This window comes from Rousettus aegyptiacus, unplaced genomic scaffold (assembly GCF_014176215.1).
Source record: "Rousettus aegyptiacus isolate mRouAeg1 unplaced genomic scaffold, mRouAeg1.p scaffold_m13_p_11, whole genome shotgun sequence".
NCBI lineage: Eukaryota > Metazoa > Chordata > Mammalia > Chiroptera > Pteropodidae > Rousettus > Rousettus aegyptiacus.
In genome coordinates this window covers 23,956,017-23,983,583 of record NW_023416286.1, presented here as the reverse complement: position 1 = coordinate 23,983,583, position 27,567 = coordinate 23,956,017, and the positions used below count along the sequence as shown (strand labels likewise).

The following is a 27,567-nucleotide window of genomic DNA, read 5'->3' as shown; positions in this document are numbered from 1 at the left end:
CAGGTAAAATTTTATTATTAGTACTATATAGCAAAGCTTCAACTGATCTTTGTTTAATCTTTAAGTGACTATGACTGAAGTTAATCAAAGTACAAAAATTCTCTGAATGAGCATGATAATAATAAGTTAAAAATCAGAGACATATTTTTGTAAAGCTGTATTATTAGATCCTTCATAAAGATTCATACAAATGGAGGAAAAAACAAAAATATCAGGGTATTGGGAATTCTCCTTGAATCTCCTCTTTTAATTTTCCTTCCAGTTAAACTGATTTCCTCACATATTTGTTTTTGGATTAAAGCCAGAATCAACATTGTTTCTATTTCTAATCAAATAATGGAGAAACCGTTGTAAATTCTGAGTACAATTTAAAGGATCCTGGCAGGCCGAGTGGCTGGACCAAGCCTGAGCTGTGTCTCTGACTTGTTTCTGACTTTAGGCAAGGTATTTAACATCTTTGCACTTTTGACATAATTTTATAATGCTAATTTATTTCATAGGGCTGATAGCAAAATTCAAGAAATAACCATTGGCTATCAAGAAAGGTCAGGTTAATAAGAGAGAAGACTTCTTTTGTAGCTTGTAAAAGAGATTTAGAATTACTATTCTTTTCCATTCTTGGTACAGTTTGAAAACATTGGATGGGAATTTGATGTTAATAATAAGATCTGTAGTTTCATTATACAAAGTGGAAAATAAAATGGGCCATGTTATAATTTCCACTTCTGAAGTAAAACTTCAGAAATATTTTTCTGTATTTTTGTCTTTGGGGATCAAATTCATTTAGCTTCTTAAGGCTTTCTTTAAGTACACATTCTTGAGATAAATAACAAAGATACTGTTATTTTCCATTTTCAGAAACAGGAAAAATGTCAGTAGAAAATAGCATAAAAAGAGTTTCTAAGTTTGTGTTCATGGGTAAATTTTTAACTAACTGTCCTACATTAAGGGTATAGTCCATTTGTGAATGCTAACTTACTAACATGCTTTCTTCGATAACTTTTTCTTCCTTTTTTACTTCTTTTATCTTGTATTGTTTCATAATGGCTCACTTAAAACTTTGAAATTTTACATGCTACTAATGTATTTTTGTTTTGTAATTGTATTTTTAAAAATTATATCAGCTGTAGAACTTTTTAAGTTTCAAACTTCATATTGTTGTCTTTAAATTTAATTCACTATAATCGACTAAAAAGTTTTTAGTGGGGAAGAAATTAAATTTTATAGTCTTAGAATAATTTATATTAAATAATACAGTACGAGCAAAACTATTTTAATTTTACAATAGCTAAAAGTTTTGATATCTCCCAAAGCAAAAACATTGTAAAAGAAATACAACTACTTGTATAGTGAGGAACTAAATAACCTGATATAACTTTACCACAAGCAACATTTGCAGAATAACAATTTACTCTGATGAATGATGAAGACCAGATTTCCAAAGCAAGTTTCTTAATACCTAAACATTTCTTTGACATTGTAAAGATGGTTAGAATTACAAATGAGGGCACTGGGGAATTTTAGAGGACTTGAGATAGTGCTGTAGTTGCCAGTCCCCGATAGACACATGGACCACCAGAAACCAGTGAGTTATAGGAAACACACTCTTTATTCAGCCAGTTGGGTCTGCCAGGGATATGCAGACCCCAAATTAAGCAGCCCTGAAATGTAGAGGTACAGAATTTTTAAGCCCTAAACCCCATTCTTCATCCTGTCTGCACACACAAGTCTATTTTTCTTCTTTTTACTAACTGTCCACCCACAGGTTGGTTGTGCAAGCAGGGCGTACAGAAGCAGAAAGCTTATTGTTAGAGTGTTATGTTCCCATGGGCAAAAGCCAAACAGTAATTTTCCAGCCAGCACAATAGTCTCAAGAATTATTCTAAAGATGATCAAATTAATATAATGACTTTCAAAATATATATAATGACATTTTGAAATGCTTTATTGTTTAAGGATCTGCCAGACTAGAGGCTGTCTCCTTTCTCTGGGAAAGATCAGATTTGATTATTTTAATGGAAATGAGATAGACACTAAGAGATAGAGACCTATCAAAGCATTTTTTTTTTAGGCCCTTTATTTTATACCAAATCTAATGTACAGTAATATGTATATATGTTATATAATTTCCCAGCATCTCCCAGAGCACTTTCAACATACACTGTCACTTATGCAAGAACCAGAATCGGACATAGATATAAGCACACAATTTTTTAAAAGAGCGTAATTCTTTAAGTTAATTCATTCATTTTTAAAATAAAGTATTTGACCTCACAAGTAGATAAGGGAACTTGATTAACCAAACAAAAATATACTAATTTCAACAGACAACATTAAAGCAAAGTCTGGAACACACAAAAATTTTACGAGTTTAAATTCTTGACTCCTGAATATTTTATCTGATAGTTAGAAGTGGATTAAAATAATAAAGATCTGTTTATTATCATATAAGAAAAATGAGATTATTTTTACCACTTGAAAGAAAAGAGAAATCTCAATCAATAACCATTAAAATAAATTGCTTTTTTAAAGTTAGAACAATTTGAATTAGAGTCACAAATAAATAGTATTGTATCAAATTTTATACTAATCTCCCAGATTAATGTGTCTATACATAGTAAAAGTGGTCTATTTTACTTCATAGCAAATTATTATTTTCCCTCTCTGAGCTTTCTTTCAAGTGTTGACAATGTTTGGATGATCTCACTTTCTCTAATTATATTTTGACCCTGTGTTCTAGCCTTATGAGATAACACTTTCTACTTCTAAAATCTCTTCTTATGTTTTTAAAAAGTATTTTGTATTTTTCACATTCGTTTTCTTTTGCTTGTTTATAATAAAACAATTATTCTTGCTTCTTATTTTCTGTAACATTAAAACAGTTTATTATTTATCTTTATGACTAATTGATTACATTTTAGGAAATCTCCATTGTGCGAAGGGCTTTTTTTCCTTTACTTTTTACTACTTGAACTCCATGATAAATTTCAAAATTAAATAATAAATGACCATTATGGTACAAATGAGATTTAAAAAAAAATAGCAGCATAGCAGTTGTAATTTTGCTCAAGAAATGTTTATTTCTTGAATATATTCAATGAAAACATGAGTCAAACTAATAATTTATTATGAGATAGTCATGATAATGGCTTTAGCCCATTAAGATCGCCAAATTTTAAATATTTTAGGAATTACGTTTTCAGTTATTTATTTTATTTTGAGGTTTTATGAATCCAAATATCTTTTTTTAAAAAAAAAAACAATATAAGCTATTACACACCACAATGTCAGATTTGCAAATCAATAAAAACTTTACAAAAGGTATGGTTTATCAAGTATTCTTAGTCATTGCCGGGAGAAGGGAGATAATAAAAGGAATCTGATAGGGACATCTAATAAATTCAGCAGATGCAAAAGAATTTGGTCTCTAGTAAGCAACTATAAAATTGCAACAACAGATGCTGGGAAGTTCTAAAATTCTAACTTAAGTTTAAGGGTTTTTTCCCTCATCAATTCAGCAAATATTTTGTTGAGTACCTGTACTGGGTTGAACTGTGCCCCCCAAAACAATACGTTTAATCCTAACTCCTGTTACCTGTGCACATAACTTTATTTAGAAGTGGGGTCTTTGTAGATATAATTGAGTTAAAATAAAGCAAAGAAAGATTCTTCCTTAGAGCCTTTTGGAGGGCATATGGCCCTATTGACTCCTTGATTTCAGATTCCTATCCCCCAGAAATGTGAGACAATAAACTTCTGTTGTTTAAGCCACTCAGTTTATGGTAATCTGTTACAACAGCACTATGAAACTAATATAGTGCCTAACTATCTACCAAGTACTGGGATACAGCAGTAACTAAAATAGGTTAAGTCCCTCACCTCATGATACTTACATTGTAGATAGTAGTGAAGATGGGTAGACAGTAAATGCATATATAATATTTTGTTATATTTTAATATATTATATGAGTAAATAACATATTCATAATTAATCCATTGCAATAGAGGTATGAGTATGGGGGAGATGGTTGCTTTTTATATACGGTAGCCAGGAAAAGTATCTGTCTCTGGGAAGGTAATATTTAAACAGACCTGAAGGATATAAGGGAGCAAACCATGGAGATTTTCAAAAGAAGAGAATTCCAGGTAGGGGGATCAGAAAGTGTAATTGTCCTTGGAAATAAATGTGTTTTGTTGTGTTCAAAGAATACCGAAGAGGCCAATGTGGCCAGAGCAAAGGAGATGGGGATAGTGGAGGGAGAGGAGTTGTGGGGCAGTGGGATTTTGCAGATTATGTAAAGCCTTATAGGTAGGTGACCACATACCCTGGTTCACCCAGGTAAGGCTCAGTTTGTCCCAGTGTCATTCTTAAAAATGTTCTGGTTTGGAACATTGGAATTCCCAGTGGTGGCTTAGAGCAGACAGTAGCAACAGAGGTGATAAGAGGTGGTTAGATGTATAAATTTTGAATGTAGAACCTTTCCTTGGAAAAGTTATTTTGCTTTCCTACTCTAACTTCTTTTAGTCAAAAGTGACTATTGTAACTTCTCATATTGGCTTATGACAGAACCACAAGATTAGTAAATTTTTTTTACGTATTTTGATTAATGTTAATGTGTATTAACGTAGTAACATTGGAGGCAGCATTTACATAAAAATGGGTCATTGCTAAATTGTCTTTTTTCTTATTAAATAAGCTACAAATATTTTATTTTTAACCTTTGTCTTTTGGCCCTCCATTTAGTATAAAAGGTTACAATAATTTCAAGTATGTTCTTTCTATCTAACCAGTATTTATTATTTCGAATCCCATGAAATTGCCTATTTTGTAGGTTGAAAATGTTCAAACATATGCCATTTCTTATATTTCAACCTAATGTATTGAGAAATAAACATTTAGACACTAAGGAAAAAGGCTCAGGAGACATATGGAGGCCCTGAATAGGCGGGGTTTGTGAAAAAGAAAAAATAAATTCATGTGTTCAATCCAACCAAAAGTTTCTAACTCCTTCTTAACGCTTATTTTCATAAATGCACTTAGCCCATTGTTCTCCCCTTGACCAGAATAAGCATAGAAAAGGAAGTATGTCACTGTAAACAGACTAGTTTTATGGCAAGGAAATCATATTGTCCCTTCTGAGGAAGATTTTCCCTCCTGGGGAATATTTCTGTAGAGGCAACAACTCAACTTTTACCAGGGTCGCCATAGTAAGTTAGATGCTGGAGATACAACAATAAGCAAAGTGTGGCTTTTGCCTTCACAAATCTTATTCTAAGCAAATTAGGATTGGTAAAGAGAAAGAAAGACACTTTAAAAAACTGACTAAATGATAATTCCAGCACCTGGCGCAGTGCCCAGAACATGGCAGGAAGTGCATACAATGTTTATTGAGTGAATAATTGCTATATTGGTCTATAAGCATAATGTGGAATCACACTGAAGAAAGTCATTAATTTTGTCTTGAGGGGTGGTCTGGGAGAGTTTTGTTTTTATATTTAATTACACATGGTTTCATGTATACCTAATTTATATTGTCTTTAATTTCCAATTTAATATTTATTTTCATTTCTTTCTCTTAACATTGCCTTGCTGAGGCAGCTATGTTTTATTCTCTCCCAATGTTTAGCATAGCATTGCACAGATAACTGATGATCGATAAATGCCTGCCTATGCTACCATTCCCTAGGACTGCTTTTGCATTGGTGCAGCTGTCTCCTCTCCTGCCAAGTTAACCTAATGTTCTTTTGGAGAAGCATGTGACTCAAGAAGAAATAAGTCACAGGCACCTTCAGGAGTGAGAGTGATATTCAGTGGAGAAGGCCAAGGAGGAGAGTCTTTAGACTTGTCTACAACCAGTTTTCCTGTAGATAGCAGGGATATGTATATAGAGAGAGGAAGGCCATGTAAGCACAGGTTGCGGGGCATGAGCTATCAAGGTGAAAAGCTCAGTTGTTTGGTCTTCCATACACCCGTTGTGTGATCTTAGGGAGGTGACTTAACCTCTCTGATCTATTATTCATTTGTATTATGAGGATAATAGTACTTGCCTTGTACAGTTATCTGAGGATTAAATGAGATACTTATAAAATGCATAGCATAGTTCTGGGTATGTAGTTATAAAAATGTCAGCCAGAAGCCAAAATGTGTGAAGTAAAAATTATACAGTTATATCTAGCAGACTCTTTACTACTCTCTGTAATGCACAAATTTCACATATTCTACAAATTCACATCATATGTTACAAGCTTCCCAAGGTAGCCAGGCATGCTCTTTGTCACTGAATTTAAGGAATGTGTCTCTTATTCTGTCACTGTTTTTCTTGACCCCGGGACTGAGAACCATCTACTTTATTAACATAAACTAAAAACATTTTGTCTGTTAAGTCCTTAAATCAATCATTGTTTTCCAATCTTTGCTGAACATTGGAATCAGCTGGGAGCCTAACAAATCACTAGGCCTGGCTGCCACCTTTAGACATTTGATTCAATCCCTGGGTCTGAAGATTTTTTAAAAGCTTCCAAGAGATACTATTAGACAGCAAAATTTGGGAACCATTTTTCTAATTACATAAAAAATTGAAAACGAGACAATCGAAAAGGACCTAGCAATCATAAGTTCTAAAAGAATAAAAAGAGGCTAACAAATTAATAATTCAATTGATTCTAGTCTTTTTTTCTTTTTAGCAGAAACCATAGCTATAAAATTTGTTTGAAGATTATGCAGATATTTTTGTCTTTCTAGGCTCTGTAGCTTCTAAAATTTATGAAAATTTACTACTAGCAGTGCACAGATTTTTGAGGATAAGCAAAACTTTTCATCAAGACTAGTGACTTAAAGATTGATTTAAAAAGTAAAGTCAATTTTTCTTCACAACTTTAAATAGGACTTAAAATTTTTATCTTATCTTGGTAGCTTGCCTATACATTAAGACATTAAGAAAAACAATGTATATCACCTCATTCGTTGTAACGTTTTTTCTTCTTTTAAAAATAAAAGCCGTCTTTCATATACAAAAGGAGTTGCTATTCATTTAGCACTTATCATATTACATCAAAATTGCTACAGTCCTATAAGGTAGGAATTAGGATTTCCATTTCACCAACTGGGAGCATTTTAGTAAGTTGCCTATGCCCACACAACTAGGAAGTGGCTCAGCTAGAATACAACCCCAGGTCTTGGTGTGTACAGAATCTATGCCTTTACCACATCTAAGGACAAGCAGCACATTCGGGCCATCTGAAGATCCGGAGTCCCTCCTTTATTTCTGCATCCGAACAGGTTCAACTCTGCCGAAGGTAACTGTGGACATTCTGTGTAAGGGAAGCCTGGGAAAGTCCCAGAGAATCTCCCGGCAGCTCTTGGCCCGGAACTGCACCTGACCTCCTGGATTGCCTTGAGTAGAAACCTAAGTGGCCTCATGAAAAATTTACTGTAAATAAGTGTGTAAAATTGTTTTTTTGTCCTTGCAGTTCTTTCAATGGAAAAAATGGTGAAGATGTTCAGTTTCATTCTTATCACCACTGCTCTGCTAACGGGGAGGGAAAGCTGGGTAAGCTCATTACAAAAACTGTTGTATTCGTAATACCTGCTTTGACTTAAACTTTAGTAAGTTGTCACTGAAAAAATCTCAACTAAGGGGGGAAAAATGAAAAAGTTTTGTGGAACACCTGACACATAATAGGAACTTACCAAGTGCTTTAAAATTTTTTAAAAGTAAAAGCCAGTATTCACAAAAAATAATAAAAAAATAATAATAATAAAAAATTTTTTTTTAATTTGCTGGGGTTATTTTTTAAATTTGCTGGGGTATATTAGGAGTTCAAAACTGTTCATTAAAATTGTTAGTGTCAACTTAACAGATTATTTGAAAGTAATTACTATGAATTTGTGCCTTTCTCCACTCATGAGTACAAAGGTAAAAATACTCATTTATTCAAAGTTCTGAGAGAAAGAAAACTCCTAGGTTTTAAATAAGCTTACTAACACAGTATATCATGTCTCATAAATATTGAACATACTTGCCTTGTAATCCCTTCAGTTATCTTTGAATTGCATAGTCCACTGTATTTAAGGATATCGCAACCAATTTCTCACTATTGGAAAGCAACACAGAATTCTAGACACAGTAAAACATATTTGCTGTTCATTTTTTAGATAGTTGTGACTCGGGGGGCTAAGCAAAGAATTCATGCAGGGAGGTTAAATCAAAGAGTAATGAGGAGAGAATGCCAAGAGCAAATAAAAAATAATCCTACTTATAAATAGTTGGGAGAGATTCAGTGACTTGGATGAGAAGATGGGAGGAAGGAAGCCTCTATCACTATTTCTTCATTCTCTTGCTATATGACTTTCAGTTTTGTGGATATTTACACTGTAGTCCTTTGTAAGAAAGGAGTGTGCCTCTTTCCTTTGCCCCAAATTGGATATCTAACTGTGCTGTTCTAACTGCATAGCAGAGTGCCTAGAAGGCAGTAGATCCCTGTATCTATGGAATGAGTACAAGGTAATACATTAAGATAGGAACAGGAAGTTATACGAATATAAATTGAGAAACATATCTGACTATAATCAAATGCCTTTTTAGAAAATAATGTATATAAAAGTAGTGTGAGGCCCTTACACATTAAAATTCATAATTTCTCTGAAGTGAACATTTATATTTATAGATAACAGGAGATCATGACATGGGCTGCAAATAGAGATGACAAGGCAGAATAGATAAGTGGCAAAAATGTGTCCTCTGTCCTTGTTCTTCACCGCCCCTAGTAATTCTCCCAACACTGATCGTTCAAGAGCTTTTATTTAAGGTTCTTGGCCTCAGTACCTCTTCCCAGAAGACCCACCTCTGCAACTCTCCTTCCCAATACACCAGCCACATTTGCTTTTTCTTTGGAGGGCCCCGCTCAGTCAGATACCACTTTAGAGAGGAGCTGATAAACTCTCTCATGTGTGATATTCTTGGGTTATATACCCCTTTTAGAGAAGATAAATGACTTAACTGGAAGACTCAGTTTCCTCCCATCTGTTTTTAAAGTGATTGAGGAAAAAACAATAAATAAGCAAAAAGTTAAAATGACTCAAGTAGAATTTTCAGCAACATGAAAATGGGTGAGGTATTCAGGGATACAAGGGCCTAAGCTAGCATCCCTTATAAAGGTGACCATATGTCATCAGATTGTAAGCATTCAATTATATTTTTTAAAACATGTTAATACCAAAAAGTCATTCAAAAGCTTCATTTATTTTACTGTTAAGAAAGCACTTAGGCAGTGTCATGTAGAGATTGAGATCAGAAATCTTGAAGTGGATGTGAATCCTGACTCCTCTTGCCCACTGGCAATTCTTGAGCAAATTTCCTCTTCAGGACTGAGCCCTTTCCTACCTCATGGAATCATTATGAAGATCCATTGAGACAACAACTCTAAAGTTCTTAGTGTAGCCATTCAGATTATTTAATATTACATCTTTTTTTTTTTTTATTTTTAGCTCAAGCACTTTAGCATAAGCCATAATTTCTTATCCTTCAAATAACAAATAGTATTAGAACTTTCAAACTACTTTCCAGTTGGAAAAACATTCTGAAATGGGAGTCAGGGACAAATCTGTATCATTAATTTATCCAACTTACTAGGAGCATTTACTTTCCATGAAAATAAGATGCATGTTACTCTGTAGGCTCTCGAGAACTGTCTCCAGGAACAGGCGCGTCTCAGAGCCCAGGTGCACCTGCTTGAGATCCGGGTCAAAAGGCAACAGGTCAAGATCGCACAGCTTTTGCAAGAGAAGGAAATCCAGTTTCTGGATAAAGGAGAGGAGGATAGTGTCATTGACCTTGGAAGCAAGAGGCAATATGCAGGTCAGGATCTATTTTCTAAGTGTTTCAATAATATATATCCATGTGCAATGATGGTGGTAGTTATTTGATGAGTTCATATTTTGTTAAAAAGCTTTTTTCTGTTCTATTAACAAGCAACATGAAGCATTATAACAAATTTAAATTTCTTCAATCATATTTTATCTTTTTCTATTATCATGTGCAGGGGACATTTTATGTCAGTGTTCAATATCTGATAATTTCTATAATTTAATAAGCAATCAAGAAAATAGATTGTTTAAATATCGGTGTGCAATGGCAGATTACATTTGTGAAATTTTAAAGTTAAGCTTTGTTTTATTTATATTTTATTTCTTGTTACATTTATATGGTTTTTCCTTCTGAAAATGTAATGTGCCTTAGGGTAATAAATAAGGTAATAGAAATAAAGTTTAGAGAAGAAAAAAATGAGAATTATTTAGGAAAATACAAGTTATTTTTAAGTGTATATTTCCTGATTTGGTAATTTTCCTTTTCATTAGGTCAGTACTTTTCCGCAGAAATGCAATGATCTTCAACTATCAGCACATGTACATAGCATTATTCCCTATAGAAAACTGCATATATCATTATTCCCTATTCATCTGACTTCCCCTAGACATCTTTTAAAGCAGACAAACGATAGTTGTCAGAAACAATGAGAATGCCACCTAGAGCATTCCATTGATATGTCTACTCCATCCACTGCCATGAGATGTTATTTCTCTGTTTGTGAGTTTATCTTGGTCAATTAGCTGGGCACTTTGTAAGGTCCGAGATGATGTTTAATGCAGTCTTCCCTCCTTATTGCCTATCAGAGTGTCTACAACATATTTGATCCTCATATTTATGAATTAAAGGAAGGTAATGTATAGAGATAGGAACAGTAAGATAGGCAAATATAAATTGGGAAATATATTTGACTATAAATGAAGACCTGTAGAGGCTAAAGAGTTACCAAGCTAATGAGAATAAACACATTTTTATTTTGTGTTTCCAAATATACTCACCAGTATCAGACATAAGAGTTGTTAGGATCTTAGAATTTATGCTTCAATAAAATTCTCCCTTTTTCTCTCTTTATCAAGATCCTAATCTCTTTTTGCTCAGACCTGCTGTTGTCCAACAGCTTGATCCTTTATCCTCCACCTTGGAGTTAAACTGCCCTTCCCCACATTAGGGATCAGAAAGAAGCCAGAGCCACTGGGAATGGATATGAGGTGAGGATGGCCTGTGGCTCTGAAGCATAGATCAAAGAGGAACCAAAGACAGTTCCAGTAACAGGCTTGGAGAACAAAGACCATCTGAATCAGTCACAGGGTAAAGAATCAGGAATTGACACCTAAGAAGGGAACTAGTACAATGAAGATTAGGCAAGACTATGAAAAGAGACTCAGGAAAGGAATCAAACCAAAGCAGAATCAGTAGGGATTCCTTTAAAACAATGATTCTCAGCCATTTTAGTATCACCTGGTAACATTTTAAAACGCTGATGCCAACAAAGAACTGTGAAGGGTCTGAGATTTTGCTCTATTTGAAAACCGACAAGTTAGCCCACCATGGTTTCAGGGACCCTGGCAGAAGACAAGAGATTCCTGGGTCACAGATGTGACCTTCATGTTTATACCAATATTCCTTGCTGCAAATACTAAGGAAGCAGTGTGGGATAATTCAGATGGAAAATGTGCAGGCAGTGGGCTATGTCACACTGCTTAGGAAACTTCAGTCTTTTATAAGGGGTGATAACTCTGCCCAATCTTTGCCCCAGCGGGAGATGTTATCTTTATGATAGTGGACAGCAAACAAACCTGCCATCTCCACTAGGGGGAGATACCATCTCTATCATTCAAGGCTGTTCACTATACAAATATCCCTGAAAAAATATTCTAGAACACAAGCCCTGCTTGAAAAATGTGCAGAAATGCAAGTGACCCATGGGAAATTGTTTATAAATGGTGCCCACTTTCCACTCCAGACCAATTAAATGAGAATCCCTACAGGGTTGAAAAGGATTCGTGCTTTCACTGTTGGCTGTGGATGAGGTTGTTCAAGACCAGAACCAGGTCAGGCTTCTCATCAAATTTCTTCCCACAGTCTGAGAAGTGCCCAAGTTTCCTGGAGTCACCTAGTAGAAGGCTTTACTTCTTTTTAGTAAGGAGATAGTGTCCTGTGGCAGTTCGGTACCCTTTTCATTGGATGAAGTTTGGGGCCTAATTGTAATATAGTCAGGTATCCACCCAGCAGGCTTTAGCTACCTATCCAGAGACTGTGGGAAATGTCAAAAGCACACACGTTGGAGGGCAAGATCTCACTGAGTTAATTGGGTCAATCATTGTGGATGATAGAAATGATTCACGGAGGAGAGGGTCATCAGAATCATCAGAAGGCCATTTGATTGATGACCCTACCTGATGGGCTGAATTCTGTCCTCCACTCCTTCCCCCATTACATATGTTGAAGACCTACGAAACTCACTGACACCTTAATCTTGGAGTTCTGTGCTCTAGAACGAGAAAATAAATTTCTGTTGTTTGAGCTATCCTACCTAGGGTATTTAATTATGGCAGTCAAAGGAAGCTAATACACCTTGCATTGCCTTAGGTATCAGCTTCTGGCCAGGAAGGTAGTACTTTTATAAAGAAAGGTAACTAAAAGTGCCCTTCAGTCAGGGCTCTCAGGGGCTCAGGGAGTGTGACACACAACAGGCAACCCGTAAAACTAAAACTTTTTTACACCATCGACTCTAATGAAGAAAGTTTAGAAGGATCTTTGTGGCCAGTGAATTTTTCTGGAGGAACAGCAGAGGCCGTGATAGTGACAGTGAGGAGAATACACACTGACTCTGGGCTCACAATGGCCTGGATCTGCCCCTCTCTGGATGTCTCTTCTCTTAGTCACGTATTAACAATATTTTTAAACTAAGGTTGTCTTGCCTAGTTTGAGAATGGATCGTAGCACTACTAACAGTAGTGCTATTTATTTTTTGTATGCTTTAATTTTCTCAATTGTAAAATGTGGATTATAATGGTATCTAGTTAATCAGATTATTGTGAAGATTAAATGAATGAATACATGTAAAGCATTTCAAACTGTGCCTGGAGCACAGTTAAGTAATTGTTAGTATAGCTATCATTTTTTTTTTAAAGATGTTTCTAAGATAAATGGTGTTACAGAAGAAACTGGACATAAAACTGGAAGTTAAACAGACAAAAACGAACAGATTTATCTACCATATCTATTTTGCGCCCACTCCAATTTCCTTGGGGAAGGTGGTTATAAAGTCATTGCCATTTAAAAAATTTGGCACAATGTCCTGCATGACCTTGAATTTGCTTCTGTCACCCTGAGCCCTTGTTGCTCTGTCTTTAGCCCCATAGAGTCAGAAAGGGGGTCAGGGCTGGGAGAGGGAAGTTCAGAGGAAGCAAAAATGAAAACCCCTAAGTGCATGATTAATGCTAGAGAAAAGAGAAAAGTTGGGGTCATACAAGAAAAGGCGAGAGAAGAGAATGTGAGAAAAGCATGAAGGAGAGCCTGATCCCAAGGATGGGGCCCTCTTCTAGGCCAAAGGGGCTCAAAGTGGAACCATAAGGAGGTGAAAGTGTGTTTGGTGATGGAGGCAACTGCTCTGGCAGAGAGATCGCTAATATTCTGTATGCATTGGCTTTGCGGAGGCAGCACAGATATGGTGTCAGTAGTATACGGCAGAACCAGAGTTTGGACATTGTCTGTTGTCATGTGTCTCCTTTGCATGTTACATTCTGAGTAAAATAAATTAGTTTCATTTTCTCAACAGCACCCTTCTCTCTTGAGCCCTCAGAACTTTGCATTGGCCCCTTTCTCTCTCTAGAATGTCTTCTCTACTCAACCCTGTCCTCTTGGACTGACTCCTGCTATTCGCCATCAGATCCCAGTTTGGCTCTTCAAGAAACTTTTCCTGACCCTGAAGTCTGAATTAGGCACCACTTCTCTGCACTCCAAAAGCACCTTCTACTCTTCTCTCTTAATATTTATCCTAGAGTATCGTCACTGTATGCTTAATCATCTATCTCCCCTGCTAAACCATCCAATTGCTTATATTTTCAGTACCTAACATGGTGACTCGCATATAATAAATGTTCAACACATATTTTTAAAATTTAATTGGTGGACAGATCAGGTAAAAGAAGGTGAGGGCAAACACTTCAAAGAGACCCCTGGGGTAAAACAAGATAGTTATTTGAATAACAACTTGAGAGATAGGCAACAAGTTGGTTTTCCAAAGGATGAGCATACAGATAAGTGAATCCAAAGTTGGGTGCAAAACTGACTTCAAGGGTAAGGAACTGATGGATGCAGTAGAAGTACCATTATTCTAAATTCCAAACCAAGCTCATGATCCGGGGTATCTATTCATACACAAAGTGAGAAGGTTGTCAATACAGATTCTAGTACCCGATAATGGCAGGAGGAAGGCAATTGGATTTTTGTTACTACATTTGTGCCACCAGTCACAAGAAAACTGAAGTTTAAGAGCTAAAGATCCGATGCCTGTGTTGAGAGTGCTGGGAGCAGAACTTAGGAAATAAGAGGTCACCAAGGAGTAAAGCAAGAAATCAGTTATTAAGAAATGAAACTATCAAGGCCAGAGTAAGACTGACCGTATAAGCAGGAATTGGTTAGAGAGTCCTATGAACAAGATCTAAATAAACTACTATATTGTGTGTGTGTTTTTTATAACATAGCACATGCAATGGTAGAAGATAGACATTCTAGATGACTATTCCTGGATATAACAGCTAAAAAAAAATTCCAGAAGTCAGAAGATCTGTGTTTAATATTCTTTGTATACAGTGCAAATATAAATACAGTTTAATTGAACTTTATTTTTCAACATATAGGCAATAGTACTAGAGAGCCTACCAAGGGCAATCACTCATTAAATAAAATATATAATAACACATAAATTCTAATAAAATATATAATATGTTATAGCATGTTATATGTAATTATATATAATATGTATTATATATAATATGTAAGAACTTGCTCACACCAAAATTTATAGTTTTGATGTCCTTAAATTTAAAAAATTAAATATGCATGTATGTGGTCTATAAAAATGTAAATTTCTTTGCTCTTATTTACAAGTTACTATATTATTATGAAATTACATACAACCTAGCAATTTATGCAAATAACGTACAAATTGCATGATTTTTATATAACATATAATTAAATGCATTTTTTAAGCTTTTGGGTGCTATTGACTTATGTACCTAAAGTAAAAGGTTATAGTACCAAATTCACATTATTGGTGACATTCATAATAGCCTATGGCATTACAATATCTATTCAGTGAATAAGAACGTTGGCTTAACTATGTCCCATTCTGCAGGAGCCCCAATCTTTATGAGACAGCCGCCTGATGCGGTCTGTATCGTGGTGAAGGGGTGGACTCTGAAGCCTGGTTTCAAAGTCCATCTTGCCAGCTTTTGGAAAGTTATTTACCTCTAAGTACCTCATTCCTCATCTGTATAAAAGGAATGATAAGAATATCTGTTTCTTTGTTATAAAGATTAAATGAGTTAGTGTACGTATACATGATTACAAAAGCATTTAGCATTTAGCTCAATGAAGGTCAGCTATCTATCTATGTTATCACAGTAGCCCCCCCTTATCCACAGCAAATATGTTCCAAGACCCCCCAGGGGATGCCAAATCATATATATAATGTTTTATTTTTCCCCCTATACATACATACCTTTTCACTTTTTAAGGAAACAGTTTATGGCTTCTCTTTGGCATATCTGAATGGCTAGCAACACTATTTAAGCTTTGGGGCCATTATTAAGTAAAACAAGGGTGACGTGAACACAAGTACTACACTACTAAGACAGTCCATCTGATCACTGAGAAGGCTCCTAAGTGACTAACGGGCGAGCATCCACAGTGTGGAGATGCTGGACAGAGGGATGATTCATGTCGGGTGGGAAGGAGAGGGACTTGCGAGATTTCATCACACCACTCAGAACAGAGCACAACTTAAAACTCACAAATTCTTTATTTCTGGAATTTTCCACTTAACATTTTCAGACTGCAGTTAACCACATGGTAACTCAGTGTAATGCAAACCGTGGATTAGCGGGGCTACTGTATGTCCTCTCTCCCTGGTTTTCAAAGGAGAGAGCCACTCACCCCACCTTACAAGAATACTGCTTTCTCCAAAAAAACAACTTTCTTTCTCCTCTTATGTATGTTTCCTTCTTATGTCTTCTAGAGGTTGAGAATGTTGGCAGGGCCAGTTCTGGCATTTCCCAACACGCCCTCTGGAGGGGTAGCTGACTTCTTGCTGGTCTTTCTCTGAGTTTAGAGTGTGGGGTGATTAGAGTCTTTAGTTCTCAGCTTTGAGCTCAGCCACCATTCTGGGACAAGAAAGGAAAAAACCCATTTGGCAGGTTGTCATGTTACTTTATGAAGCTTAAACATTCAGCCTTCCAACATGGCTTGTTTTCTGCATGATCAGAGAAAGTATTCAACTCACACAATTTAACACGATGTTTGTCAAACCGGGCATGAAGCCCTGACCTCACTCTAGCATTATGTAAGTATCTAAAAATCTTTTTCTTCTTCTTTTGTTTTAAGTCTCATGAGCACAGAGCTCTTTAACCTTTTCCCTCTCTTGTCTATTTTCCAGGGGGTTGCGGGTGTCAAAACATTTTGAAAATTATTGTTTTAAATATCTAGTTAATATTTAAAACCCTACATTGTTTCAACTTCCTGCTCTTACAGTTTAAGTTATATTTTCCCAAGGCAGGCTTCTTAACTATTTGCTATAAGCAGTTTTGCTACAGGCGCTTATTTGATTTTTATTTATTTGTTGGTTTTTTTCCAGTCGAAAGCTTTCTTCTGGATTTTAAGTTGTGTTTGACACAACTTTCCTCTGGGAAGAAAGAAAATGTTTAAAAAACACAAACTCATATTTGGCATAAAATAAAAACAAATAGAAAATGTTGGCTGAAAACTCCATGTTGAAGAAGTTTTCCAGAAGCAAAGATTATAGCTAATTATTTCCATATTTGCCTGGGAAATAGTCTGAACCTTATGAGCCTTTACTATTCAGCATTTTGGTAGGAGTTTAAATATAAATAAAGAGAACTCCTTTCATAACAAGGAAAGTTAAAATCTGCCTACTTTAATGAAAAGTGGCATACAACATACTTGACTACAAGAGTAGGCTTTTGAACAACACTGAACTAATTTTAGGTAAATCATTTTCCTATTTTTTTCTTCATGTTTAATTGCCACAACAGAATCTTTTTTTTTTTTTTAAATTCAGGGTATATGAAGAATACTTTGGCTTCTGCATTGCAAAAATAACATAGGAATAAAACTTAAATCATTACAAAGATGAACCTCTGAACCTGGGGAGGACTTTAGAAAGTGACTAAGATTCTTTCTTTGCTTTTCTCTCCTGATTCTTATTGCCTACTCAATCTATTTAAGGTAGAGTGTACTTTACTTGTAACAAAACAGAATGGTAGACAATTCGGCATCAAAACAATGAAAATGAGGAAAGATCTTAAAAATGTGCTGAAAGAATGGAATTATTCAATCAGGAAGAGAAAACGTTTATAAAAGAGAAAATTAACAAAATGAAAAAGGTAAAATTTGAAAGTTGGGGATGTATATTATAGTATTTTTATTCAATACTGTGACTGAGTAGCCTTGAAAATATCTCTGTATAGCGGCCACTATTTCAACCACCCGAAAACACCGCTTCCTGGGCATCTAAATAATAGCAAAGTTCCTGCTTGCCATGTTCTCTAAGTCTGTACAGATCAGTCTAGATGAGACCCAATGATATTAATTTATCTCACCCTCAAGTGGTTTAAGAAATAGATTTTACATTTTTGTAACGAATTGGTAGCTATATTTGCTTCAATGTCAAAGAAATACTATGGCAAAGAAGAATGCTAGGTTAAAAGGAGTAGTAGAAACTTGCAGTTTTAGCAGAAATATCTAATATTGTTACATGGACTGTTAGAAATTTCATTTGGTTAGTGAAAAATCTGGTGAGAGTGAGAGGTTGTAAGAATCTAACAAGATGATTACTATTTTGAGTTCATTTCCAGATATTTTAAATGATTTAAATGCTCTAAGTCAAGATAACCCATATTAAGTTATTTGTTGTTATATTTCTACTTTCGTTTTAGCTTTATAAAAGAGATAAGTTCCACTATTCTGTCTGATGAAGCTGTAAGTTCCATCTATATATACTGTAATTAACTGAAAGCATATAATTTAAAAAATTGTTTTCCACAAAAGTTATAAATGAGAAAACACACCCCTCTTTCACTTTTTCCATGATCATAGCAAGGAGCCAGATGATAATTAAATACCAGGAAAAGAAATAAGACTTTCTTACCATGCACTGAAAGATGTACAAGATGTAATTCTAAAACGCTGATTATCTACATCATGTGTTTATCTGTCTCCATTAGTACTAAGTAATCTAATTCAGAGGCTCCCTTTATTTAAAAAAAAAGACACATAACAAATGTTACATTACTTTGTTTTGCAAACAGATTGCTCAGAGATTTTTAATGATGGGTATAAGCAGAGTGGATTTTACAAAATCAAACCTCTCCAGAGCCCAGCAGAATTCTCTGTCTATTGTGACATGTCTGATGGAGGAGGATGGACTGTAATTCAGAGACGAACTGATGGCAGTGAGAACTTTAGCAGGTGTGCTAATTACGACATAAGGCTTTCTTTGGAGTAGCAAATGTGAGATTTATAATAAGTAAACCTTTTTGTTCTATCCTGAAATCTATTAGACAGAATTTCACTCTCTCTAAATAAGAATACTGAAAGTACATTAACTAATCAGGAAAATGTTGGGGGTGGGAGCCAGGCACAGCAGCAGGGGATTGTGGACATCTTGGGTACTCTAAAGGTCTGTTTGAATTTTGTTAAAATCAGCTTTCACTTTAATTTTTTAGAGGCTGGAATGACTATGAAAATGGCTTTGGAAATTTTGTCCATAAGAATGGTGAATATTGGCTGGGTAATAAAAATCTTCACTTATTAACCACACAAGGTAAGATTTGCCTAATATTAAATTCATTTGAAATGCAATGAAAATAACTAAAATGTTTTTCACTAAATCATAGGCAATAGAATTAATTAGTAACTACAGTGATTTACAGATTACAATGATCCCTTTTGGGCAATAATCACTCTTCTGAATGCAACTGCTTAAAACTAAGAATAGAGGAAAAGAAATGACCTGGATTTGGGGTGGGGAATTTCTCATATATTTTCTGTTTCTGGGAAAGAAATGTAATGTCATCATCATTTTTTAAAAATATCTTTAGTCTCTCAAAATATATTAATGTGCAGTTACCTATTGCCACAATAATAGTGCGAAGCGAGCCACTTCAAAATTTAGTGGCTTAAAACCACAACTATTTCTTATTTCTCACAGTTCTACAAGGTGGCGAGGTGGTTTTGTTGATGAGGGCTGTACTCTGCTGAACTTGGCTAAGTTTATTCAAGGTTCTGTGATCGACTTTCTGGTCAACTGGAGGCTGGCTCTTCTAGGTTGGCCTCAGATGAGGAAATTCAGCTCTGCTCCACATAGTCTTTTGTCTTCCAGGTAGCTAGCCTACAAAGCACAGGCAGAGTTCCAAGGGAGAGTGGAAGTCTCATAAGTCTCTTGAGTCCTAAACTCAGACTGGCACACTGCTTCTATTGGTGAAAGCAAGTCACAGGACCAGCTCAGATGTAAAGAGAAAGGAAATAGACTTAATAGGAGGCGTTACAGATTAGCATTGCTAAGGGAGAGGCAAGAAATTGGGGGAATTGAGGTTGTTTTTGCAATGAAATACCATAATATACTGAACGTTCTTGTTTCCATCCCCTTCCAAATTTTATTTTGAAAATTTCAAAGATATAACAAAGCTGACAGATGTTTTAATCTATCACTTAGGTTCTACATTGACATTTTATGATGCTTGTTTTTATCCCATATCTATCCATCTATCTCTCCATCAATTCATTTTATTTTTTGACACATTTGAAAATAAATTGCAGACATCTATAAAATTTCCTGTATATACTTTTACATGGATACCTTTAACTAAGAGTTCAATATCTGTCTAAAATACCATTAGTTGGATAACAAATTGTCCACACTTCTCTTTCCCGTGTTCTATTGCTTCAATCTATTGCCTTCCTTACCTCATTTTTAGTCTGAGATTGCCGTCAGTTCCAATTAGGTCTGATTCTGAATGTCTCATGAAAGGGAATACAATTGCTCAAGAACACATGTTAAGTTACACTGGCAATACATGAAATAGAAAAGCAAGCGTTTAATTGTTACATCTAAGTTAAGGAAAGTGGCTGGTGTTTCTATAGTCATAACAGTAGGAATATAATCATAGGGATTTTCGAGACACCAGAATAATAGTTTAGAGAAGATGGATAATACTAGAAGTCTAATACTTTCTTTGTTTGTCCTTCTTGTGTCCATTGCTGTCTAAATTTTGATGTACTTATTATCCTACTTTTAGATGTTTTATGATAGATATATAATGTTTATCACACCAACTTCTGTTTCTTTCACACATTAATATGTATCTGGTTTCTTACTGAAACTATGAAAACCCAAAAAAGTAATCCTTGGCTCCTTCTAAGTACACAAATTTGTACTTGTCATTTTTTAAATAATTATTCGGTGCTTATTTGCCCAGATGTACATTGCCAACATATTTGCTTGCCCTTCATGATTTGATTAGTGTTCAGTCTGGCTACTCTCATGGCAGCAAAAATGTGTTTATCAGTTCCAGACTTCATAACTACATATCACAAATTCCCAAGGAAAAATAGTTCCTCCGTTCCTGTGTTCTTCAATTACAAGAGCACTTATGGCTAAGCAATTGCCTCTGAAAATTGCTTTATCCCCATTGCACAAATTTTGATTGATTGGAAGTGTTTGCGATAAAGTTCATCTAGAAATGGTCTGTTTAATTGCATTTATATTTACTTAATGGCCAAAGAGATATTTACTTAATGGCCAAAGCGATATTTAGATGGCTACCTAAAAAATTAAAACTGACTTTGTATCTCTTCTACAACACAAAATATTTTCTAGGAGAGTTAACAGCCTGCTTTACTGCTCCCATCCACATCGCAGTCCTGGTTCACATTACCTTTACTGCCTTCTGATCAGGTTAGAAAGGCTTTTCCTTAAAACCTCATTTTAGAGAGCTCTATGGGACAAGCAACCTGTGGGATCAAAGTGCCAAGGCCAAGAGAAGCGCACACCCCTCCTAGATTCACTCCACTCATGGAGAATCCAGCATTCCGAACATCCAGGACCCATTCAGGCCTCTTCATCTGTCCTCCTGTAGGAAGGCTGTGCCGCTGGTGTGTGCACCCCTGAGCCTGAGGAGACGTGAAAGAGCAGCTTTTATTGTGGATATAAACAGAGCTTGAATATTTAGTCTGGAAAGTGCCCAAGTGTGAATAAGGCCCTTTCTTGTGTGTGATGGAGATAGTGATGGGAAGAGAAGGGAGGAAGACCAAAGATCAGGCCCGAGTAATGGGACCTGGGGGCTCTCTCTCCTGGGTCTCAATGTTCTGGCTTGGAACTCTGAGGAATCTAAGACTCTAAATTCAAACCTGGTCTTACAGGTCATTGTGAAGTTTTATTTGTCAAAGTAGGAGGATAGAACATACACTATTTAACATTTAGTTTGATTTATAACTTTCAATGTTCCTGACAATAGTTCTATTTCTGAAAAAGTAAGTCTTTGTTATTGCAAATGATAGGACAATGAGGAAAAGATAATTACTTGAACATATAAACTATTCAGTCATTATTTATATTTAATATCAACATTCTTATAAAAATTAATAAAAAGAGGGTAAATATTTAAACTTTTAAAAATTTTCCTTCTATTGTTAGATATCTTAACCTATTAACTGAATCATGACTTATTTTCTGTTGTTCTTTGCCAAGCAAATTACACTAGCTTTTACCTATGATAGATCTAATAGAAATTTTCTACCTCTAATAATGTGTCTTTTTTTTCAAGTCAAATACACAATAAAACTTTCATGCTATAAATATAATGGAGTCACTATTTATTCTTTGAAAAACTGACTCATAACAGAAGGAAATAGTCTAAGAAAAATAGAGCCATGAATTATTTTTAAACCCCAGTAAGCCAATGTCATCTTGCACATTAAAAAATTTTGTTGTTGTTGTTGTTGTTGTTGTTATTTTCTTTTCCAGGAGACTATGCTTTAAAAATTGACCTTGCAGATTTTGGAAAAAACAGTCGTTATGCCCACTATAAACATTTCAAAGTTGGCGAAGAAAAGGTACTGAAATTTTCAAATAAGTACCACAAATTATGCGTAAAACATACAATATAAGCCCTGAAGTCAGTGGAAACAAAAATATACAATAGAACTTATTCTTTTGTTTATTAAATAAGCCTACATTTTAAAGAGTGACAACTGAGTGAAAGTTGCCTCTGTTCTTTTAGAATTTCTATGAGTTGGATATTGGAGAATATTCTGGAACAGCTGGAGACGCCCTTGCAGTAAATTTTCATCCTGAGGTGCAATGGTGGGGTAGTCACCAAAGAATGAAATTCAGCACATGGGACAGAGATAATGACAACTATGAAGGGAATTGTGCGGAAGAAGAGCAGTCTGGCTGGTGGTTTAACAGGTTTGATGTTTTATAAACATAGCTGTAATGGCGTCGATGATATATCACTGATGGGGATTAATTATAATACTCATAGGAAGAAACATTGGTCTTCTTTGTAATGCTGGTATTATAAGCAATCATCTTTATTAGAATTCTTCAGTGATGAAGTCTATTTCATCACTGAAGCATTTGTGAAGATTTGTTCATTGCATACATTAGTAAAGCTTGAAAGGTATGTCACAGAAATAAATCATATTACTACTTTTACAGAGATTGTTTACAAATTTATATGAAAAAATACAGAGCATTTACATATAGAAAAAATGGTTTCAGCAGTATAATAATCAAGTAGTTCTTTACTTTCTCGTATCATACAAAATGGCTGTGTTTTTGTTGTAAATTTTTCTATGTAATACTTTTCAATTACTATGATTTTCATTAAATCATTGAATCTGAGTTCCCTCCAATGCAGAAATTTCCTCTACAATATTCCTGAAACCTTATTCCACCTTCTGTCTGAATATTCCTTTTTTTTTTTATTGAATATTTCAATGCGACTTTATCAGCAAGCCCATTCTATTGTTGATTGTACTAAAATTTTTCTTTCATTAACCTGAAATCCGCCACAAATTTTTTCCTCAGTAGCGATGGAGGAATTGTAATTCCTTTTTAACCTAAGCCTTTGGGTTCTGGATGAGAAGATATTGATTGTATTTCTCAATATTTTCTCTTCTCTAGGCCAGATATTTCTAATTTCTTTAACTTTCCTTCACTCAATGGTTTTCAGATGGCTCCCTTTGTTGTAATTACAAATTTAAGGCAGGACTGAAAGCTTCATACAATCTTTCTTAAAAATAACCTGACAGGCCCACCGTGTCTGCAAAGCAGATGCGTTCAAGTTGTTAAACAGTATATGAGCTTTGAACAACTTTTCTCTTTAGAAGACAGGGGCCACTTCAAAATATCTAGACATATAAACTTTCCTTTCCGGAATTTTTAGTAAGTGAATATTTCTGAAATGTTGGGTTTTCCATATAATTGAAGACTATCTGTTCCACAATCCGAATTTTAACATTTTGTTATGTAAGTGCTTTTAAAGCATTTAAATATTCTCTATCTTATTAAGTGGTGTTCCAGACATATGTTAATTTTCCCTAAAATAATGAGAGTCCTCATTATGAACATCAGTAATTATAAGGTGTTGATTTTAGAGTCGTAGCTTCCATGGAGATCCAACTAGTTGTAGGTAGCGTCAAATTGAATCTACTAGTTGTAAAAACAGTACTTTCTCTGGATTTTGCTTTTCTCAAAGTTTGAGTCCATTTAATGTTTGGTCATTTGCAAGGCAATTGGAGCACATACAGCAGTGAGAGGGGACAGAGAAACAAAGTTATCTTTCCTACTTAGCAAATCAAGGGTAATGACAATGTCTTTCCCTCTGGTGGCCTTGTTCTTTTAGAAACCATCTTTGTCACCTTCTCTTTCTCTTCCTTCTACTTCCCCTGTTCTTCTAAGTTAGCATTATGAAAAAATTATCAGTATTATGTAAGACTTACCTATAATTCACAAAGTTGCAAGTATCTCTTAATGTTTGATTTTGAACAGAGTTCCATATACAGAAATAACAATCACATCGGTTAATATTGCCGTAAGATCAAAATCATGTACCTGCTTAGTTGATCATCTTGTATAATGCCTGGATGACAACTGGACACATATTAACTTCGGAAAATAAATGATTTACTTGACTTTAAAGATAGAGGTTCAGAGAGAACAAAGGCAATTCAATAGCTGGAGCCACCCAAGGAGACTCCATTTTCCTTGGAGTCAGAGGAGATGATAAGGCTGTGCAGGCGGAAAAATCAAAAGAGCTGGAGAAAAAGTCTGTTGTTCCCGAAGTGTGGTGTTACTTCTATCATGCCTGCTACTACTTTAGTTTAACTTTATCATCCTCTTCCTCCTTAATCGTTTTCCTGTCTTATCGTTTTCCTAATTTACATGAAATATTGGCACTTAATTATTACCCACTTACAAGGCAATCTTTCTCCAGATAGCAAACCAGTCATTGAGGTTTGATGTCTTGTCTGCTTTGCAAAGCATCTCATGTGGGTGCTCACAGCTACTTCTTTGCCAAGAGAGCCCCAACCATCTCCCAATCTAGTTTCAGGTCCAGGCTGTTTTAGAAACAGATGATAGAAATAGGTCTCAGAATAGCTAAGGTTTCCTATGTTCGAATAAAATCAATTGCTAATGATATTCCAATCGCAAAACAAATTTAAAAAGTATGTGTAGTAGATGTCTCTAGGAAGACAGAGATACCAAAATATATATTCTAGAGGCTCAATTTAGAGTATTTTCTTTTTCGACATTACTTTCCATGCAGTTTAAAAATACAGTATGCTCTTGACACTTGCAGATTTAGCATACCTGGTTTCAATTAGTTACATTTAAATTAGAAGGACTGTCAGGATGGACAGCAGTCCATCACTTAGCTGGTGAATGATCCAAGCCAACCGCTCCTTAGTTATGGATAAATTATATGTTTTTATGATTTAATAATTTGGTGCTTTCCATAGATTTTCAGAACTATTCTTTGTGAAGGTTCTCTGTATATTCTAATATCTGATATCTTTTTATTGGTTATATCAATAAAGAAATATGTAGCAATTCATTTTATAGCAATACATAGAAAATGATCATATACTGTTAGTTTATCTATATCTGGGGCAAAATTTACAGATTTTAAAGGAGGAAGAGAGACATTTTAAAATTTATGATAACCTAACTAACTTATCTTGATTGGAGCAATATATTAAAGTAAAAAATTAACTCAGCAACTCAGGCAAATAATTACTGGTTCATGGCTGAGAAAACTTTAAATGGTGGGTTTAGGCTTTGTTTCTTACCTTTGAAGTTAAAATAATTGATATGCTAACCATCTTACGAAGGGAAAGAAGAAAGTTTGAATTACAAAAGCCAAGTTTTGGCAACAGATAGAGGAACGTATAAATGCGTATTGTCCAGAGAGCACCATGCCGCACCTTGCTTTGTTAACCCATATCGCTCTTTTTAAGGCTAAGCTTTGCAAGATAATGTTTTTATGTGCGTGTGTGTTTTTCATCTGTTTGTTTAAAAGCTATTAAAAACGGAGTTGCTTCTTTATCAATAAGCTGCAAATGGCCTGGCTCCTATCCTCAGATTTGTTATGGCACTAAAATTCGCCCGTTAAAAACAAAACAAAACAAACAGAAAAAACCTATCTGTCATAGAAATGTCTTAGTTCCTGAAAACTAATAAATATTTCCTTGTCTGAAAAATGGCAAAATTCATAGTTAGAATGTTTGTGATCATTTGCTAGCAAAATAAGAGTATAGAAGGTTATTTTTCTGGTCTGATCGTTCTGTGTTTATTTTTTCTCCCACTAGATGTCACTCTGCAAACCTGAACGGTTTATACTACCCTGGTTCCTACCGTGCTAAAACCGACAATGGGATTGTCTGGCACACCTGGCATGGATGGTGGTATTCTTTGAAATCCGTGGTTATGAAAATTAGGCCAAATGATTTTATTCCAAATATTGTTTAATTGTCTCCCTTGGGCTTTTATTGCTGCAGTTCATCTTGGTTTAAAGGGATTTGAAAAACGGCAATTCTGAACATATACATATATAATAATGGTAATTGTTATGTGTACTACTTTTCATTCTTGCTTGCCTTTATTATATAATGTAGTTTCAGCACAGCATATATGATACTCACCAAATAAATGTAAATCATGTTAATATTGATTGCATTCCTATGTGCAGAGTGCTATGTTAAGAGCTTATGTTGAACAAAAAATAAAAAGTATAGAATATATACCACAACTTGGGAAACAACACAAGCACAGATGCATAATAAATTAAGTATAAATGCAGTTAAAAAAAAAAAACACAGGAAAAATTCCAGCAAATAATGGATTGCCAAATCAACTGCATGGACAATTAATATTATGACTAGTGATTTGAACTCAGGTCTCTAACTATTGAGCTAAAAGTCTTATAAACACAAACCAGCATTTCAATCACTATAAAATACTATCTCATATTTTTAGGATGTTTATGTAGGTTATAGTCTTTTTTCTGAAGCCTCATTTATACCAATCTCATAAAGTATTATTGTTCCCATTTAACAGAGCTTAGAATTTATGGATCTGAGATTTTGTGACTGCTCAAAGTTACCAAGCTAATAAGTAGGGGAACAAGGACTAAAATCTAAATTTTCTGATGCTAAATGAAATGTTTTGACATTATGGTGCAGATTCTTCTAGATAGAACTTTGATAGGTGAGGTAGAGAGAGAACCTCTCAAGTGAGAGTTAAATTCTGACTCAAGGCAAGATATTCCCCCAAACATTTGCATACCAACAAGTGTCAGGCACAAAGGCCACAATTCAAGCCCACATGAAGCTTGTGGTTTTTTGTTTGTTTGTTTGTTTGTTTGTTTGTTTGTTTAAATAAAGACATACACTAATCATAGAGTCAAAAAATTGAAACAAATTTGAAATCTGATAAGTCTGAAGAAAAATACATGCCTGAGGAATGTATTGCAGAGTACCTGACCTGGGTTGGTGGTGAATAGAGGATCAGAAAATCTTCTTGGAAGAACTAATGTTTTGAGCTGACATCTTTTCATTAGATGTATGTGGGAGATTATTACAGGCAGAGAAAAACCCTTGTTAAAGTACACAAAGCAGGAAAAGTGTATGGGAACCAAAAAAGGTTATAGAGGCAATATTACTTAATGGTCCTTATATCCTTAAACCAAGGATTCTGTCACTTAATAGCTGTGTGACCGCAGGTAGGCCACTTAACTTCTCTGAACTTTAGCTATTTCATCTGTAGGATGAAGATTGAAATAGTACCTGCCTCATAGGACTGGGTGAGAATTACACAAGTAAAGTACTTAGAATAATGCTTTGCACAAAGTAAGGAGTTCATAAGAACTAGCTGTGATTATTAGCAAGGTAG

General features: G+C 34.9%; 1 protein-coding gene across 1 annotated transcript; it reads left to right on the top strand.

The window, feature by feature from the left end:
* Window positions 1-340: 340 nt before the first annotated feature.
* On the top strand, window positions 341-26,417 carry FGL1 (fibrinogen like 1). The gene is made up of 8 exons (XM_016130051.2): window positions 341-444; window positions 7,471-7,550; window positions 9,677-9,857; window positions 18,419-18,578; window positions 18,836-18,933; window positions 22,135-22,223; window positions 22,391-22,578; window positions 25,986-26,417. Exons 2-8 carry the CDS (start codon window positions 7,479-7,481, stop codon window positions 26,143-26,145), a joined length of 948 nt encoding a protein of 315 aa, XP_015985537.1. The 5' UTR covers window positions 341-444; window positions 7,471-7,478; the 3' UTR covers window positions 26,146-26,417.
* The last annotated feature ends 1,150 nt before the right edge of the window (window positions 26,418-27,567 follow it).

Bases quoted from the DNA above. Each gene is read 5' to 3' on its own strand.
- FGL1 (XM_016130051.2), top strand. From the start codon at position 7,479: ATGGAAAAAATGGTGAAGATGTTCAGTTTCATTCTTATCACCACTGCT. The intron at 7,551-9,676 runs GTAAGCTCATTA...GTTACTCTGTAG, and splicing joins TAACGGGGAGGGAAAGCTGG to GCTCTCGAGAACTGTCTCCA. The intron at 9,858-18,418 runs GTCAGGATCTAT...TTTTGCAAACAG, and splicing joins AAGCAAGAGGCAATATGCAG to ATTGCTCAGAGATTTTTAAT.